Source organism: Talpa europaea, assembly GCF_964194135.1.
Source record: "Talpa europaea genome assembly, chromosome: X".
Lineage (NCBI taxonomy): Eukaryota > Metazoa > Chordata > Mammalia > Eulipotyphla > Talpidae > Talpa > Talpa europaea.
In genome coordinates, this window is record NC_140081.1 from 18,752,878 (window position 1) to 18,773,540 (window position 20,663).

Here is a 20,663-nt window from a genome sequence, read left to right on the forward strand (position 1 = left end):
ATGTCAAAGACAAGGACAGATAAAAACCTGGCTGTGCTCAGTCCCTGCCTAAATTAAGATTCACAGGTGGTTCTGATAAGCATCTGAAAAATGGCATAAATATAGGTACCAAATTTAAGGCAATTTGAGATGCTTACAGACTCCACACCCATTGTCCTGAAACCCCTAGATTTGGGCAGGAGCTACTCAGGTCTCTCCTTTGAGAACAGGCCCCCCTCTCTGGGCAGACAGATGACTACCAGGAATTCTCTAGGCCAGGCCCTGCCCACTCTGTTGTTGTCAGTATCCTGTGCTTTACCAAAAGGTTCTTAATCTTCCTCCTTTTGCTGTCAATTGAACTGCATGCATAGATTGTTCTAGTGTCAATAGCCCCCAATAAAATTATGCCTTTGGCTTGAATCATGAGCAAAATCTTCCCGCTCTGCATTATGTTAGCACTCTAGAGATCCCAAAACTGATATAATAGTGGCTTCTGCTTCTGGGTCTGGGTCTCGATGAGGTTAACTATCACTACAGAGGCTTCAAGGGTTTTTTTTTTTTTTTTTTTTGAGATATTATAAACATGGGTGTTCTCGTTTGCTGTCTTCAACACAAATAAGTTTTTTTTTTTTTTGATAGGGTCAATCACTCCCACCTCAGAAGCTGAATTCAATCATCTACTACTCCATGTCCTCCTCCAGAAGTTCCTGAAACAACTTCTCTCACTTAAAATGAAGTCAACTCTTCCCCTTGTGAAAGTAGGGAAGTGGTGGGTGGCCATAAAAGAAGGAGAGTACTCATGGCAGCATTTTCTCCAGAGCATTCTTATTTTTCCAAGTCACTATTTGCTGAATCTCTATCTATTTGCTTTCAAAATTTGCTCCCTGTTGGTCTGTTGCAAATCTCACTTTGGCGTCTATGCTCTATTGTACCTTATTTCTCAGTCAGACTTTCCAATTTAGTATCCTGTTATAAAACAAAGTGTGGTTTGAGATATGGTTAAGCCAAAGTGTTTTAGTATAGAAAGTACTAGATTCTCTCTCTTGTCTTGTCTAGTTCTGGAGGCTTATAATTCTGTGCTTCTAGTATTTCTTCCACCTGAAATGTATGATATTTCTCTCAGCTTTTAGGTCCGGGTTCAGACTCACTTCTTCCATGATTCATTCCACCATTACTTAAGTAGAGAATGAACATACCATCTTAGGTTTTCGGAAATCCACGATGAATTAGAATAAACGCAGTCTCTACCCTCAAGCAGCCAAGTCCCCTTCTCCTTTCACTTTACTTGTGTCTTGCATTTATGTTTTGTTTTTTATGTCAGTTATTTTCTGTATGCATCTATCTCTGTGAATTATCAACTCTGTTGCAAAAGGATTCGTATTTTACTCACTTTTGCACAACCCTTCCCAGCAGTGATCACTAAATAATTATTAAAGTAATGAACGATAAAAGAATGTATAGAGGAATGAATATATAAAAAATCATAAACCCAAATGTAACTTATTTTTCCTATGGCATATATATTCTACCTAGTAACAAACATTTAATTATCTACTTAACAGCAAGCACCTTAATAGAGGAGATTGTATTATTGCTTCTAGGAATACCGTAACATTCCTAGCCTGACTGAATATATGCTGTGAGAACATAATCAACATGTGATGAAAAAATGTGAATGAAAATTTCAGTATTTTAAACTTACATTTGCCTTTAGGTAATTTATTAATGGAAAAATTTAAGTAAAAAGATTATGTTAAATTGAAAATATAATTCAGCTATGGTTTTGGGGAAATAAATAAAATATTTCAGATAGATTTCTGTGTTTAAATTAGGTCCTGATTAAATATTTTCAGACTTACACATTTATAACAGAAAGTCATCAGTCTCATCAGTTCTGTTTCCTTTAGAAGAGGGTCAGTCTATATTTAATTTGCTTCTATAAGCTGGAAAGTGAAAATTTATATAGTAAACTCTTAATGACTGTTTTCTAGGTATTGTTCTTAATCTAGGTATTTAAGAGGTGGTGCTGATCCTTAAGTGGCAAACTACTTATCTGAGAGGAAAAGTTGGAATAGTTACAACTGTACAAATTGAAGTTTGAAAAAAAGATTTCTGATTAAATTACAATAAATCATATATGAGCATAATTCATGGCTTTTTGTTACTATTCTAGTATAATGTGATATTGAAGAATATATTTTATGTAAAATAATAACTGATTCAATTACTTTAGCCTACTATAATAAAAATTAATTTTAGCTTCAAATATTTTCTTAACATCCTCTTTATTTGAAAATTTTAAGGATGCCAATTCTGCCTTATATAACCATCTTGGTATTCTAGTCAACAGTTGCTACCTGAACTAGACAGTTCTATGTGCCAATTATATCGAGGATGGAATTTTATCCTATATTTAATGATAAAGATCCATTACATAATCTTATTTCAAACTATATTTAAAGTTCATTTGTTTTGAACGGTCATGCCACATGCTGGTGTATACATTTAGAATCAGGACACGAAATTAATGAGACAACACCATTTAATGAAAACAAACAAAATATAAGTACCGTTAAAATAAAGCAACTCTCAAGTGTCTATCCTAGATTTTGGTACTTACTGATATAAACTATCATGGTCACTTCAGTTGTTTTAAGTCTTAAAATATGTACAACTCATTACCTACTTAATGAGGTAGAAAGCCAGTGAATGTAATGTTTTTAATGGCCAGAGCACATCTTGCTGGTTGCCTCATGTTGATATTTATTGTACTTCCCGAAGAGACAACAGGCTACTCAGTCATACATTGCTTTCTTTATATATCACAAACTCAAATTCTATTTTGTCTTAAGTTATGACTTTCGCATTTGAGTTCTACAAATCCTTTCAACAGGCATAATAAAAAATTCATTAAAAAATCAAGATAAGGAGAATCCTAATCCAAATGTCTACTTTCAAGATGGGGGTGGGGTACTTGAACTTCTGAAGATTAAGTGCTCTCTATTTACATTTCCTTTCCATTTTTGCTCAAATCAGCAAAGCATCCAAAAGTGAACTGAAGAACATTTCAAATATATGTTTTCTGTATGTGAACTGGAAATGGAACAAGGTGCTTTTTAAATTGGTTCTGTTTATAAGAGAGTGTACTAAAAAGCCAATCCCTTAAGGTTGAAAAATTACTCACCATTTCCAAGCCTGGCTGTATTTGCATTTGGTTTTGTTTGTTTGTTTGCTTTTTAAGCAGGCCATTTTATTAATCTCTCCAGGCTAATTCTTTCTAATGGTGATTCATGGTGCTGGAGATGAGGTGGCAGCTTTAGTCCTACATAAGTGGCCATCTAGCCTGTGAGACTGTTCAATCAGTATTTATGGCATGCCTGTTATTTTTGGAATAAAATGTGAGAATTAAAGGAATTCAATATAAAGGAGTAATAGTTTGTAATAGGTTGAAGTGCATAGTTTAGTCAGGGAGACAAAACACATACTAGGAAGAGTATCCTCAGGGAGACCAAGGAAGAGTTTTCTCAGAGAGACACAATACCTGGCTCTTGTGTTTAGTAACTTACAAATGTGGCAACGTGACAAAGAGTCCCACTACTCTCCCCCATACCCTTATCTCTATCTAAGCTATCTAAAACACAGGAGAAGAGTTTCCTACTGAAAATATTTTTTGCTTCTTGTTTTTTCAACATATATATTTTTAATCTTTCTAAGATAATTTAAATGTGACTTTGCTGAAAGGCATCAGAAGGGTAAAGAAAACTATTAGATGGTTTCACTTAGAGGAGGAACATAGGTGAACCAAATAAAGGATCAGGAAAAAAGTAAACAGGCAATGTTCCATAGGGAGGGGAGCAGGGCCAAAAGAGGGAGGGGGTGGGGGGAGAACAGAAAGGACTATGGTGACGGTGCATGGGTGAATTGGTGGTGGGAATTCTATGGGGACTACATGAGAGGAGAAAGCAAACACTACAAAAATGAACAATGATGTAAAAGAGAGAAAGAGAGGGAGGGAGGAGGGGGGAGGGGAAGGGAGAGAAAAGAAAAGAAATCCCTTCCAGGATTTTTAAGTTCCATGACATTTGCTTCTGGAACAAGCAGAGTGCCTGGAATTTCAACTCATTTCTGACACATTATCATATACAGCACATATATCATAGATATCACATATATATATATATATGAAATATACATTGGTCATCTGCAGATTACAGCCTAGATATGCTAAGTGGCCAAGACTAAACCAAAACTAATGGATTAACCTGATAATACATTTCTGAAAGCAATATACATATAGGAGCTGATTAAGCAAATCTGAGATGCTTTGGGCTCCACACCCATGGGGTCTTCAAGGCTTCTAGAGATTTTGGCAACTACTGCCCGAGGCTCTGTATGGAGAAGCAGCACTCTCTTCCACAATGAGCTGATGCTGCGAGCAAAATTCCAGATTCTGAACTCTGTCACTCTCATACTGGTCTCCCTCAACCTTTTCTGAGTGGCTTGTAACCTCCCCTTTTACTGTCAATTGAATTGCATGCTTATATTATTGTAATGTGGAGTCCCCTCAATAAAATCATATAGCAATTATACATGATAGACTTGAGTTGTAAATGAAAACCTCTCTACCTGGTAAAAATTAGCACACTGAGATCCAAATCTCATCTTATGGTTCCCTCATTTATTTAATAAGGACAAGATCTAATTTAGAGGTTGTGGAAATCAAATCAACTCATGTATAAAAGTTCTTTGTCCAATTTATTTACAGCTTAACACTGATCTACTGTATGATTATTATTTAGGACATGATTTTAGAATATGAATAGAATTTGACTTTGCCACATAAGTAAAAATTTTTGACACCACCATATTGTCAATTGGTCCATCTCCATGAATGGGGAAGCAGCATCACGATGCAAGAATGGGTGCAATTTTCCCTGCCTCCAGGTATGTGTAAGTTGAAGCATAACACTCAGCATGACTTGAACTGGACTTCTAGAAAGGGGACCAGCTGAGAAAGTGAAAGAAGCAACACATATATAAATTGAGGTAGAAGGAAGAGACATGTGGAGGAGAGACTCTTGGAAGAGATGCATGGCTGGGAGACATTTGCGTGGCAGCTTCTGGTCCTTGGTCCTGGCAGCTTTAGTGTTTGGTAGAGACAGCGGCAGTCATTGTCTTGACCGTGTGGTGGATTAGATGTCATATTTTGAATTTGGGGTCTCTCCTTCTGTCCCACTCTCTGGAACCTGCCTAAGCCCTTATGGGTTCCTGCCAGTCTATGCCTCGGATTTGTTCTGGTGCTTTTTAGCCTCCATGGTCCTGCTTTGGGCTGAACCTGTTTGGCTAGGCATTTGCCTACAAGGGTATGGGTAATTTTCAGAGTCTGACTGGGAATCTGCTTTCTTTGCCTTTGTGCTAGCACATGGCCAAACTCTCTTAGAACATACAAAATGGATTTTTCCCCTTAACACTTTGGGGTCCCTGGGAACCCCTTGTCTTCACCAAATTTCAAAATGTTTCATACTTTTATATATATATATCCCAGTTCTCTGGGTCATATTTTGAATTACAAAAACATACAACTACCAAGGGGGAGACTTAGGCATCTGGGGTGCCCTGCCAAATGCAAAGGGAAAAAAATCCCATTCTATTTATTGCTATGTATGCCAAAGTGTGTTTGGCATAATACAAAACATTGAGAGACACATAATCAGATGGTGTAAAACTCTGAGAAATTTACAAGTACTAGTAGCAAACAAAAGAATTTTCCCATTTGCAGTCTAATAGGACTGTGCCTTTCCCCTTCAGCATTTTCTACAACATCTAAGACTAAAACAAATCCTAATGAACAGGTAAAGTACCAGTTTCAAAAAAGCCAACATGAGTCTATATATTCCTTATGTTACTCATATTACCTTATCTTTCTGCACAATTACACTTGATTTTCACATTTTCAGGTTGACTGGATTTTATCAATTCACACCAGTTTCCTGTTTAATTACAGAGAAAGGTATTTCCCCCTCATTCTCAGTCCATGCATTTGGGACTCAATTTTATCATTTCAAGCACTCTGTTGCTTAGGACACATTTTTCTGATGAGTGAGTCAGGCTGGTATATGACCCTCTGGCTTTTCTTCCACGAATTCTGCTTTTCTGAAAGCTAGCTGTGGCCCAAAGCAGCAGTTTCATGGTTTCTGTATGAAAAAGGATAATATGATTCCAATGGCCATGTTTACTATTTCTATCACTTCCTTACAGACTTGTAAGGGACTTTCAGTGGTTTAATTCCTGAGGCCCAGAGTTAGACTTACAGATAGTAATAAACCAGATTGCGCAGCAGCTAGAAATCGGACAGTGTAGAAGTCCACATCAGTATTTTCGTTTTACCTTAAAATTAAATAAAAAGTCATAAGGCATTTCACTCATTCATTCAGAAAATTTTGATGGGGAAACTAGTTTTTCCCAAGACCTTAGTCTAGAATTTAAGAGTGTCAACTCTTAGTAAGACACATTTCCTGAGCAAGTACTGAAAATTATGTGTACAGATACAGTGTACAGGTAACAATTACCAGTCTTCATGTATCCATATTTGCAATGTGAAAAACTTTTTTTTTAAAGGATTTATTTATTTATTCATACAAGCACTGGGTACAGTCAGAAGCACGGGAGGGTGAAAGAATTCACCAGAGCCAGAGCGGGGAACAGAGCAGGCAGACTGAAAAAATACACTGCTGAGGGGAGCAGTGGGCGCAGCAGGAGAGGTCTGTGCATTATGTGGGACCCTCACTGGTGGCCAGGGATTGAACCGGCGCTGCAAAGGCTGCGGGCAGCTTCGCAGCCAAGCGCTCAACCACTGCGCCACCAGGGAGGCCCAACAATGTGAAAAACTGTTACCCTCATAGCAGGGCTCTATAAAACCAACACTAGAAGATTCAGTTGGAAACCTCAATAATGAGGAAAGCTGATTGTTATGGACTTAATGTTTGTAAAGTCAGCCCCATTAATATATTGATGTCCTATCTTCCAATGTGGTAGTGTTTGGAGATGGGGTCTTTGGGAAATTAGTCAGTTTAGATGAGGTCATAAGCACAGGGTCCCAGGAGGGGATTAGTGTCTTTATAAGCAAGGGGAGAGATCAGAGCTTTATCTTTCTCCACCATGTGAGACACAGTGAGAAGGTGGATGTCTACAAGCCAGAAGAAGTAGGCTTTTACTAGGAATCAAATCTGCGGGTTCCTTGATTTCAACTTCCTAGTCTCTAGAACTCTCACAAATAAATGTCTGTTGTTCACACCACCTATTTATGGTATTTTGTTATAGCAACCCAAGATGACTAAGACATTGGTACTTGTGCAATGACTTGACATTTGAAAAGGGCTTTTCTATATGTCATTTCATTTAATCCTAACAGCAATCTGGTATGGCCGGTATCAGGAGCCCAATTTTACAATGAAACAACAGAGGATCAGAGAGATTAAATAATTTGCCAAAGGACTCACTAGTCACTACAGGGCAGAGTCAGGACTTAAGGATTCTCTTTAGAGTCAAAGCTTTTAGCACAATGCTACTCTTACAGTGGAATTAGGGAAAGGCATTCTTGCATGTCTATCTCACTAACAAAAGAAATAATCATCACTGCTGTCATTATCATCATCATTAGCCCACAAACAACTGTTAGCTGCCTCAGTCTTTCTGTTAGACTTCCAAATCACAAAAGTTTCTTTTCAAAACCTATATTCTCTATGTGGAGCAAGGCTGGGTGGACCTGAGATAATTACCAACAGGTTCAACAGCTGCAGAAAAGGTCTCAGTGGGTACCTTTTCCTTTCAGTCCACACGTACAGGATAAAGGGCACAGACCAGTGGTCTGGCACTTACAGCTTTGAGGTTTGTTGGGGTGTCTGATACAGACAAAGGAATCTAAAGTGGACTCTGCAGACACTCGCCTTCCCGTATTCATGCCCTCTTGCAAACATCCTCCCCTGATTCCCACTGAATCAGGGCTGTGTGACCAATCATTTACTGAAGAAGTAATAATGTATGAGTGCTAAGACTAGGGCAAAAAAGGCATTGCTGGGACTACAACCAAGACGAAAGTGCATACATTGTACAAAAAAGAAAAATGATGTGAAAATATATAGAAAATAAATAAAAAGCTCAATAAACACCTGAAAAAGGCAAAAAAAAAAATAGGGGAAAAAAAAGGCATTGTGGCATCTGCATTGTAGTCATGGTTTGCTAGTTCTAGAGGAAACCAGCCACAAAGTCAGAGGGACACTCAAGAGGCTAGTTCCATGGAAAAGCTCATCTGGAAAGGAACCAACTAGGCAGCTTCAACTCACAACCCCGAGTGAGTCGCCTTGGGGAGAAGATATTCCAGCCCCAATCAAGTTATCTGATGAATGCAACCACACGAGAAATGCCAAGACAGAACCATTCAACCAAGTCACTTGTGTTTTCCTGACCTATAGAAAGCAGGACAGCTAATAAATGATTACTGCTATTTTAAGGCACTAACTTTGGGTGTGATTTGTTTTGCAGCAAACTCCTTTTCTTGCCTAACACAGAACAAGGCCAGCTCTCTCCTTTGCATACAGAAAGGTCAAAAACTATTCATCTTTCCTACTTCCTTCACAAATGCTTCCCTTAAGGCAGGTACAAAAGAGAGACTAGTGGAAAATAATTTATGTTACTTCAAATTATTAATGAGGAAATTTTGGTAAAGAAACAAATGGTAGATTTAAAATAATCTCTCCACTTCTCCACTACCTGAGGAGAGATGAAACATCTTTTTGGAGTAATCCATGGCTCCTATCTAACCTTTGGCAAGGCTCCATCCACCTAAACTGCATGTTATCACCAGGGAGTTGTGTTTTGCTTTATGCCGAGAGGCACTAAAATGTAACAGAAATTCAGGTCTTTAGTTGCATGGCCCATTAGACCATAAGATAAAAAGGCTAGTCTCTGAAAAGCTGGAGTTCCCCCTGTGGGTTCATCTCTGTTTTCTCTTTGTCTTACCAGCTCACTTCCATTTGAGTGTGCTTCTTTATATTTATTCATCACTCTCTTTATTCTATCATACAAAATAAGAAAAATCATTTTCATTAGTTTATTTATTTAAGTCATGCCCATTATGTTTAGTTTTTAAAGTGGGTGAGTAAGGGCCTCCCCAGTGCTGCAGCCGGTTGAGCGCAGAGCTATGAAACTGTTCGCAGTCTCTGAAGTGCTGGTTCAAATCCCGGCCTGCCAGGGAGATTCCCACATGGCATGGCAGACCTCTCTTGTGGCACCTGCTGCTGCCCTCAGCAGTGTATTTCTGTCATCTGCCTGTTCTGCTCCCCGCTCTGTCTCTGGTGAATCCTCTCACCCATCTGTGCCTATGGCCTGTACCCAGCTCTTGTATAAAAATAAATAATATTTAAAAAATGAGCTTAAAAAAAAGTGGGTTAGTTAAACCTTTGCTAAACCAAATCTTTCCCTTTAAAAAGAAATGTCTGAAAAAATAAGCAATTAGTAGAAAATACTAAATTCCTAATTGTAGCTACATCACCTTAAATAAAATTTATTTATTTTTTCTATTACACACTCACACGAAAGATTAATAACTGAATATAATTATGATCACTAATTTGAATTTTAAATCCTACTAAATATATTTTGATTTTAATCCTTATAGAATTAATGAATGAGAAACATTAAAAGAGAGTTGTTTCACAATACACATTAGGTATTAATTCAATATAAAACATGTAAAATTCTATGAAGAAAAAAATCACCTGCTTTTAAATTTGTCATATACAAGTTATAATTATTCTGATGGATCTCTGAAATTCATTAACATATAAAAGATAATTTCTATTATTCAGTCTATGCTTTAGGTCCCTCAGTAACTGGATACTAATGAAAACCAGATGAATAATGAAATTTACAGGTGAAGAAACACCTACCTGTGGTGGCTAATTTTGTGTCAGCTTGACTAGACAATCATGCCCAGTTGTTTGGTTAAGAACCAGTCTAGATGTTGTTGTAAAAGTATTTTTTAGATGTTATTAAAATTTAAGTCATTAAATTCTGAATAAAGCAGATTAGTTACCAAAATGTGGGTGGGCCTCATCCAATCAATGAAGACCTTACAAGACCAATTTCCCCAGAAGAAAAAGGAATTCTGTCTCCAAACTGCATTTAGACTCAGGACTGCAGTGTTAACTATTCCCAGAGCATCCACACTGCTCACCTGTCCACCTGTCCTGCAGATTTCAGATTTGCCAGCCCAACAACTGCTTTAGTCAGTTCTCAGAAATCTTATTTTTTTTCTTTTTGTGTACACATATACAACAGAAACCCACACACACACCCAGTCCATTGGTTCTATTTGTCTGGACAGCCCTATTTCTAGTGAGTAACAGCACTTGAAAGAAAGATTACTAATAATGTATATGAACTAAAACTCTCATTTTTTATAGTACCATTGAACAAGTAATGTTTTGTGTAACCTCTTGTATTCCATCAAGTTCCATTGCATCCAGACATATTTTTTAGTTTTTTTTTTGAAATAAGTCTTTATCCTTTAGTTCTATTACACTGCCCCAAATATTTCATCTTCTTTTAAGAAGGGTTATAATACAATTGGATTTACCATCTTCAGAGTCTGCTTTTAGCTTTCATGAAATGCAGCTGAAAATGGAGAACATTTCCTTTTACTCCCATAATGTCGACAAGAAAATTACTAGAGGCAGACTCCTCACAATTACTGAACATAACAGAAGATACAAGGAATGAGAAATCAGCATTCTAGACTGGAATGATGGTACTGAAGTAGATTACATAGTTGAAATCTTAGTTGAGTCTTCAACTGATGATAACCTAGATGAATTTTCTCAAAGACAAGGATCAATACAAGGACAGAAGAGGCATATGGTATTTTAATCTGTTTAGTCACTCAATAGGAAGGATTTAACCATATAGCCTTTTACTAGGAAAACTTGAACCATCCTGTTTTGCTAAAATGATATGGGCTACTACATCATTTATGATGTGTGTTCACCCAAATGTATTTGATACAAACAAGTTTGTTGCACTGAAATTCTCAGTTTTCTAATGACATTTCCCCACTATCTTTTTATTCTTATTTCTGTAAAGCTTTGGAAAAAACACTTAGCCATGTTACAAAAAAGGATTTCTTAGACCTCGATGACAAATGTAATGACTGTTTTTCCTGGTATACTGACGGAGTCAGAAGTCCGAACTACATAAACACAACTATCATGAACTCTCAGCTAATGGGTTTCTACTCCCTTATTTTATTCCAAGTACAGTAAGAACCAGAAAGAAACATTTTATTAGACTAGTTGTACAGCATAAGATATAGGAAACAAAATATAGTGTAAGCTCATTTTTCACTGTGTATTTGTCTAAATGAACGTATAATGCAAGTTATCACTGGGAGGGATGGTGCTGCCACTTTCTGTTACATCCCTTAATTGTAAGCAATTTCCAGGCTCTTCTTTGGGTCCACAATTCTTTTTTTTTAAATATTTATTTATACAAGCATTGGGTACAGTAAGACGCAAGGGAGGGTGAGAGAATTCACCAGAGCCACAGGGGAGAGCAGAACAGGCAGACTGATGAAGTACACTGCTGAGGGGAGCAGCGGGTGCTGCAGGAGAGGTCTGCACACCATGTGGGACCCTTGCCAGCAGCCGGGGGGGATCCAACCGGTGCTGCAGAGGCTGGGGCAGCTTCGCAGCCCAGCGCTCAACTGCTGAGCTACCGGGGAGGTCCTGGGTCCACATTTCTTTGCACCTACTATCCTGTCACTTGCAAGCTCATTCACTCCAGGTAACTTCAAAATGTGTGTATGAGTAACTTCACTCCTGAAATCTCGACTAGTGTTTTCAACCACTTCTCATTGCAGTCATCAGATGTAGCTTAAGCACATTATTTTATTACTCATAATCAACTCCCTGTCCTGAGTTTGTCTTTGATTATGATATTACTATCAGTGAAAGCACTGAATATCAAAGTCTTAAGAGGCAGGCTCTCTCATGGATATTCAATTCCACACATCTCCATGGTCCAAAGCTCATCAGTGCTAGCTCCACTGAGATTTTGATTCACTTCATTCTTTTCACTCTATTGGCACTGCTCTAGCTTCACCTCTCTTGCCTCTTAAAAAAAAATTAAAGATTTATTTATGCATATTAGAACTGGGGTACAGGCTAGGTGCAGTGGATAAGAGGATCCACCAGAGACAGATTGGGGAACAGAACTAGCAGATCTACTGAAATACACTGCCAAGGGGAGCAGCGGGTGAGACAGGAGAGGTCTGCTATGCCATGTGGGTCACCTCCCTGGCTGGGGATTGAATTCATGCTGCAGAGGCTGCAGACAGCTTCACAGTGCTGTGCTTAACCCTTTGTGCCACCAAGGAGGCCTTTATTTCCTAACTGTTTTCACTAACTCCATTTACTCCCTTATCCTTAAAAACACACACACACACACACACACACACACACACTTTTCTATAAATTCACCCATCACAACATTGCTAACCTAAGTGCAATTATCTATTTTCCTATCCTCCTTTTATGAATACCCTTCACCCCAGTCTTCTGTCTTTCAAAATCCTATTCATGACCAGATCAGGTTAAACATCCTTCTGGACGCATTTCAGAATCCTCCCATTCAGGGACAATCTCTTCCCATCTTGGTCTCTCTCAACATTCTGTACTACTGCTCTAGAGAACTACTTATCCTAGAATGCCTTGCCAGAATATACTGTCCAAATACCTATTTTTGATTGGGAGCTCTTTGAAGTCAAAGGTGAATCTTATTCCTCCCTGTATCCCCTCCATCAATCCTGATATTAACTAGCACACAGAAAGCATTTGAATGTTTACTGAACTGAACTCTTTGATTACATCCTGGTGGATGTAAATTCAGAGAGCTGTTTATAGTTATAACAGGTTCACAGCAGGTGCTAGATGTCAAAAGAAGGAAATTTATATGGTTGACTCCAATTCCTCTAAAATAAGCAACTCTCTAGTAGACAATACCTGAGAGGAAGATATTGGCTGGTGTTTCATTAGCAATAGAGATTTCATAAAAATGTGAAGAACAACAAAGTCATTTTATTTCACCATGAAGGATTTCATACATTTGGTTGCAACAATGAATGATGGGTTGACAAAGCTTCTATAAAACTGTCAGTTAATTCAAAATTCCTGTGAGAGTATTTTTATTCTCATACACAGAACATTCTTTCTTGTAAGGCCTCTTATACCAGCTCTTTAAGAATTACAGTATGAATTCATTTTCTGAAAATTTATATGGTGTCACCAAATTTCCCAAAGAATTCCAGCCTGGTCTGAAAAGGTCTTAGCTGAAAAAGTAATTTCAAAAGCAACAACTCTCTCTTAAGACTTCGTATTCTTTTTCAGAAATTCCTTCCTTGGTTTTGCTGATGACAGACTATATATATCACACACTGCATACTCTCCCATCTCCAGGCCCTCTCCCTATGGTGGCAAGATCCATTTAATGAGCATTTATACATACTGTGTCTTCACTTTAGAAACACCATGCAATTTTACATTAATAATTATCCGACTAGCTTAACTATTACTATTAGCCACACATAACAGATGAGGGACACATGGCTTACAGAAGTGAATGTGCTTGGTTAAGGTCACACAATCAATAATTGATGAGATTCACTATCCTGTTCCTCTCCAGTAGATATAAGTTGCAATTCTGTAGTTAGACATGCAAATGTATACAAGACAAAAATAACCCCTTGTGCCACCAGGGTTAAGCACAGCACAGTGAAGCTCTTCCCAGCCTCTGCAGCATGAGTTCGGGTTTGATCCCTGGCCAGCCAGGAAGCAATCCACATGGCGAGACAGACCTCTCCTTTCTCGCCCGCTGCTCCCCTCAGCAGTGCATTTTGGTCTATTTGCCTGTTCTGTTCTCCACTCTGTCTCTGGTGAATCCTCTCACCCTCCCGCACATCTGGCCTGTACCCCAGTTCTTGTATGCATATGCATAAATAAATAAATAAATATTTAAAAAAGGAGACAAAATATAAATGGGAGCAGCATAAACACTATATCCTGATTATACTAAATTGACCATATTCTTAAAATTTTAAGTTCTCAAATAAACATTCTTCCTTTTTTTGACCAATCTTTTCCACTCGATGTATCTTAGGCATAGAATCATACAGACATGTGCTTAAATCTTAATCTCTTATTTGACATCTTATAATTATGCACATTATCTAAGCTCTCTGGACTCCAGTTTCCTATCTCTAAAATGAGAACATATTACTTACCCCTAAGTTTAAAGAAAATACTAAAATTTATATAATGTAGACTAACTGCCTTGCTTTGTGTAGTAGCACCAACTAAGTTTTTACCAAATATTTGCTTAATTCTATTTGTATATCTTATTCCAGCTTTTCTAAAGCAATCTCCTTTTTGCTTTTTTGTCTTTTGGAATTCATATTCATTTTTTTTCCTCTCCTCTCCACCTTGCCCCTCCACTCTTTCGCTCCTTCTTTTTCTTATTTCTCTAGCCCCTCCTCACCCTTGAGGTAGATATCAGTAATCCAACTTTATGCAGGAGGAAACTGAGATCAGTGGTTTACTGAGATTAGTTATTTGTTCAGGCTCAAAAAGCTAGTCAGTGGCCAGCCCAGGAAGCTTGCCCTCAAAACCTATATGCCCTATTGCCTTTGATCTTTAGGATGGTAATGGTGGGAATTATGGAGGGAGAGGCTATAGAAACAAGGTTATCAAAGGTCAGAAAAGAGCATTCACAAAAGCTATTTGTGGAATAAGCAGAACAATGCGAGAGAGCAGTTCTTTCCTTCCATATCTCCCTCACTGCTATGCATGGTGTTAGGATATTATAACTTGCAGTAGTAAGGGACATGAACAGGAGTTTTGCATAATTCAGAAACAACTAAGGAGTCAAATATAGAGCTTTTTTTATCTGTTTTTTTGGCCCCATGACCTGGCCCTTTTGCAGAAGAAAATGACCAGGACTGACACATTCAGCACCCAAAGATTTGGGGAAAAAAAAAAAGAGAGAAGTTTGAATATCAGAAATAGCAAGGGGAATTTCTCTTCTGAATGCTGTTTCCATACTTTGGTTATTGTAAATAGTGCTGCTATAAACATAGGAGTGAATACACTGAAAATGAAATTTATTCTCTCTTCTAGATTATTACAACATGATTTCCATCAATATAACCACCTGAAAACAACAGATACCATGGAAGTGGTTTTATATAGTGAAACATGTTGATATTTTGCAGACCCAATGACTTGAGATTTTAGCAGGGATATTACTAGTAGAGAGGAATTGCTTTTTTTACTGGTCTTTTTCTTGATAGAATGTAATAACTAAGTATAGATTACCCCAACTGTTCAAAGTTATGAACTGGGATTTACCAAGGAAGGAAAAAGGTTTCATTATAGTATTATATACTTATTGAATATATTTCTTTATTTAGCTGATTCCTTTTTAAGTATTTCTAGAAGTTTCAAAGTAATAAAAAAGGAATACTAAAATCTTCACGTAAGAAAATACAATTTTATGATCACGTTTTTTTATTTCTGTTCATTCCCTGGAAACCAAATCTACACTAAGAAAAATTCTATTGTGAACACGATTGAAACTTCATGAGTATTGAATTTCCATCCCATTTCAGAGATTTCAAATGAGGAGATAAACTGAAGTGTATCAGGTCTGCAAATGACATTGTTTAGATAAACATACCTTGGTAGCAGCAATAGAGTCTCCAGACATATTGGGAACTAAGATTCTGGCTTATGCTCTTAATAAGCAATATGACATGTCTCAACAGACACTTGCTTTTAAGAAAATGCTTTTTTGGAGTTTGAATTGGACTCTTTCCACTATGCTGCGTATATTCATAAAGGTATTCATTCCCAAAAGACAAAAGCTTAGAGAAGCAGAACTATTGAAATCATTGGATATTAGCAGAAAGATACAAACCTGCCCTCTGGTCACTCAATTTTAATCTACATCATGAAAAAAGTCAATACAAAATATCACAGAAAGATTGTAAAGGATAATGGAAAATGTTGAGGCAATGTTGAATGGATACTGTAAAATAAATTAGTATTATTTTTCTCTTAGGGAGAAAACAGAAGTTATTTTTCATTAGTAAAATAATAAATGGCTTTCTATATACTATGCTCAGATTTGCATAAACATCTTTGCCAAATTCCCATATTTCTCAGCAAGAAACAGATCACTTAACTATGTAATGGGCATTCCGTCTCATACTGAGTAAATCACTCAGTAAGACTCACTTTTTTGGGCCAGTGTGTTGCTACCTAGTGAGAAGACTCATGGCTCCGTTTTAAGGAAGGTACACTATGACATCGATGGAACAGGTACCCTTGTTAGTCATTACAAGGCAATTTTGTTCTTGCCCTGCTGGATAGAGAAATGACATCCTATAACATACACAGAATCATAGAAATGAACTGTATTTCTCCTTGTCCAACAGGAGGAAAGATTGACTAGTTTCTAACCACACTTGCCCCTCTTCTGCGTTGTTTCAACACTGGACAATATTTTCCACTTTCTCTTGTAATCAGGTGTGGAAAAATTTCCTCCAGCCAACTATGAACAGAATTAATGCTTCCCCCCCCACCCCACCTCGAAGGCCTTGCTCACAAGAAACCCAATTAGCAATATTCTTTCTTCATTTGTTCATTAAATTCATTGGATACTGATATTCTGAACACAGAAGATGGAAGGGGCTTGGGTTCCTGCATGACTTCACACAGGGGTGCTTACTTTGGACTGTACCAGAAAAAAAAAAATAAATTTTCAATGGGGTAAGCCACCAAGATTTGGGGGGTTATCTGTTATAATGGCTAGTGGAACCCAAGTAATATGTTTGAGCAACAATAAGGAGTTAGTATTTCAAAATCGATACAGGTCTATTTTAATTAACAACCACTACAACTGAAAGAAGACGTCTTTAGGAAGTGAACCAAAACATACATAATTGCAGACTAAAGTAATATTTAGTTCTAGTCCTAGTAAGTCATTAACCAAAAATACATATATAAATGAATATAAAACAAGATGGTAAGTGGTAAAAATACTAGAGAGAACACAGACTTTCAAGCCAGAAAGAGACATTTCCAACTTTCAAACGGTACTTTGCTTGTTTCCTAAGTTTCAGCAACTTGACTAACAATACTCTGCAATTGTTTCTTCCTCTATAAGATGGGTAACATGACTCAAGCAGTTACACATGATTACACTTACATTTAATGCTTGGTGTCTAGGTAGCAATCAATAGGTGTCTAGGGAGTAATCAATAAATAGTAGCTATTATCACTAAGTATTTATTTAATATGTACAAGTATGACTAAAAATATTTTTCAAATATTAACCTTTAATTCTGGTCCTTTTCCCCCTCCCTCAACATACTGGCAGCCAAATGTTCTACTTCCACTTCTTTAGGGAAGTTTTGATACAATAAAAAGAAAGTTATGAAAACATCCATTCTTGGTTTTGGAATTTCAAGAGCCTAGGCCTGGTGTTTAACAAAAGACTTGGAAGAAACAAAGATGATTAAAGAAAACTTTTCCTGCTCCTGCACTAGAAATGATCCCTTAGTGAGGGGGCACTGGAGAGAAAGTGAGAAAATTCAGTATCAGTATGTGTCCTGGAGGGAAGGTAGGGGGAATAGAGGGAGAAAACCCAGAGAAATCCAAGAGAATCTGATAGCAGAGGTGACCTGGGCCTCATTCCTCAGGAAAGCCTCTGAGGGAAAGAGGAGAGAAAGTAGTTCCCTCTACAACTTCTTCTACCCCTCTCCCCAACCCCAGGCTGTCTCTCTAAATCACTTCATCTGTGTTGTAAAGAGGACGTGCCATGTGTAGGCAGATGGGCTTCAAGCAGCCTTCTAATGTTCCCACCCACCCCCGTATGGCATGAGGAATGGTAAAATGATTTTTGACACTACACAACGAGGGCAGCAAAGCCCCAGGGATGCGTCCAGATCTGAAAGTGCCAGTGCAGTGGGGAGTGAAAGATGGTTCAGTATACAACCGTCTGCTTGGACCAACGACCCAGGGTATGAGGGAAAGACTAGCATCTCCATGGATGCAGCCCAGATAGACAACTCGGGAGCAAATGATCTGCCACACCATGCATGCCAGGCCCTCCGTTCCAAGGTTTGCAACTACCTAAGTGTGAACTGATGAAAATTCTAGTTCCACCATTCCACAGAATACCATCGTCATTGCAAGATAAATTTATGGACTAAAAATCTTAGCATTTATAATTTACAACTAGTTTGTAATCATCACATTTGTTGTAAACATCACCTTTCTTTCTTTCTTTTTTTTTTTGGTGGGACCCTCGCCAGTGGCCGGGGATCGAACTGGTGCAGCAGAGGCTGCGGGCAGCCTCGCAACCCAGTGTTCAACCGCTGCGCCACCAGGGGAGGCCCAACATCACATTTCTTATAAATGTGATGGAGGTAAAGGAATGTAAATTGTTACTGAAACTTTCGTATGTCTTTAAGTTTCACATGCCTGTTAAAAGACTTACTTCGATCAGTAATGATTGTTCTAGCCTCTTGGTTGCTGGTCTTGTTTTTCAAATTCTGGGCAGCAGTAATGAGTTCTTCCAACTGGGGGCGCCTCTGTTCCAAATCTTGTAGTGTTGCCTGAAGAAACAAACATAACTTAATATTGAGGTTCTTCAGCCTTACACATTGCTTTTATGTGATACAAAGTAAAGTGTAATATTCAAACCAGCCAATGCACTTTTAGAAATAAAAAAGATGTTACTGAATATAAATCTCTAATGTGTCAGGCTTTGCAGAGAACAATTTAACAGGAAGAGTGTTTCATTAGATGCCCAAAATATTTCAAATGAAAATCTTGATTATAGATTGTTTCACTATTTAAGAGCTTAGACAGAGATACTGCAGAAAACCCCCGTTTACTTAAACCATATATGAGTGCCATAGGTAAGAAACATAATTTTTTAAAATTTATTTATACAAGCACTAAGAACAGTCAGACGTGCGGGAGGGTGAGAGAATTCACCAGAGCGGGGAACAGAACAGGCACACTAAGAAATACACTGCTGAGGGGAGCAGCGGGTGCAGCAGGAGAGGTCTGTCATGCCATATGGGACCCTTGCCGGTGGCCAGGGATCGAACCGGCGCTACAGAGCCTGCGGGCAGCTTTGCAGCCCAGGGCTCAACTGCTGCACCACCAGGGGAGGCCCAAGAAACATAATTTTGAATTATAATAATGTATTTAAGAGAAAGAGAGCTATATATACTATATATGCTTGCAATCTCATTCTGTGTGGCATCAAAATTAAGGCATATGTTTTAGAAACAGAAGAAGCACAGAAGTAATTTAAGAGATATCTCATTTAACTTCTTTATATCTGAGATTCCTCACCTATAAAATGAGTTTCAGCAAGTTTAAAAAGTAGCAGAGTGGACATGAGCTTTCATATTCTGTGTTACAACTGATCTTAATACTGCTTTAAATAAATGAACTAAATACATTTAAGTCAACACTTTTGTAAACTTTATAGGTGTTAATGATAATCATCAAGAAATCCCTCCTTCCCTCATCTGCCTGTCTATTGTCTCTGTCATCTTATTCTCTTTACACTAATGGATCCAAATTTCAGTGATATTTACAAAGAAGTTGTGAAAAATAAGATCTCTCCCTTGCTTTTGTTCTAAAACTGAATGTATATATATATATATATGCAGATATATAGATATATACAGATATATATCTCTCTATATATTTATTTTAGTTTGGGTGAATATTATGAGTATTTGGGCCTCCTTGGTGGTACAAGGGGCTAAGCACCACACTCTGAGGCAATCAGTGGCCTCTACAGCATGAGTTCGATCCCTGGCCAGCCAGAGAGAAACTCACATGGCGCAGACCTTTCCTGTCTCTCCCACTGCTCCCCTCAGCAGTGTATTCAGTCAGGCTGCCTGTTCTGTTCCTCGCTCTGGCTTTGGTGAATCCCCTCACGCCCTGCACCTCTGGCCTGTGCCCCAGCTCTTGTATGCATAAATAAATAAATCTTTAAAAAATATTATGAGTATTTATTATTTTATAACCACTATGTGATAGCTGTTTTACATGGATTCTCAATTTTGTTCTCCTAATAGCCACACTGGAAACCAAACCAGAAGTCTTTAGGATTTTAACTCCCATGCTTCAGGCTGACGAAAGTGAAGAGATAAAATGTAGTAGATAATCATACTGATGAAACTTTGACTCTGGTTGATTTTCTGAGAATTTTTGGTTTTGGAACAACCAAATTGTGATGATTCTATAGTGGGATTTTTTTTTGTGTGTGAAAAGATGGGATACTAGGTCTTGTGATTTAAGTTCAATCGCTTTTGGTAGTATTCAAATAATGGGAGAACTTATCCAAATATTACACATCTATTTTGAACATTCCCCCCTCTATGTGCTGAAAAATTGGAGGGGCTAACTTTTAACAAATTTTCCACATTTGTAAGCTATGATTGCTCAGAAGAAAAATCCAATTTTCAGGTTTGTAGCTTTTATGGTTTCTTTACACAAAAGGGTGTTTGAAATATGGAACAAATTGCCAAAGACAGCCATTGAAGT

At 37.8% G+C, this 20,663-nt stretch overlaps 1 protein-coding gene across 1 annotated transcript in view; it reads right to left on the reverse strand.

Moving 5' to 3' along the window:
* Positions 1-20,663, reverse strand: part of DMD (dystrophin) — a gene marked incomplete at both ends in the record, with an annotated part of 1,915,324 nt that overhangs the window by 554,325 nt on the left and 1,340,336 nt on the right. Inside the window, 1 exon segment of the mRNA XM_084258879.1 lies at positions 18,589-18,706. Coding sequence (XP_084115005.1) covers positions 18,589-18,706 — 118 coding nt within the window.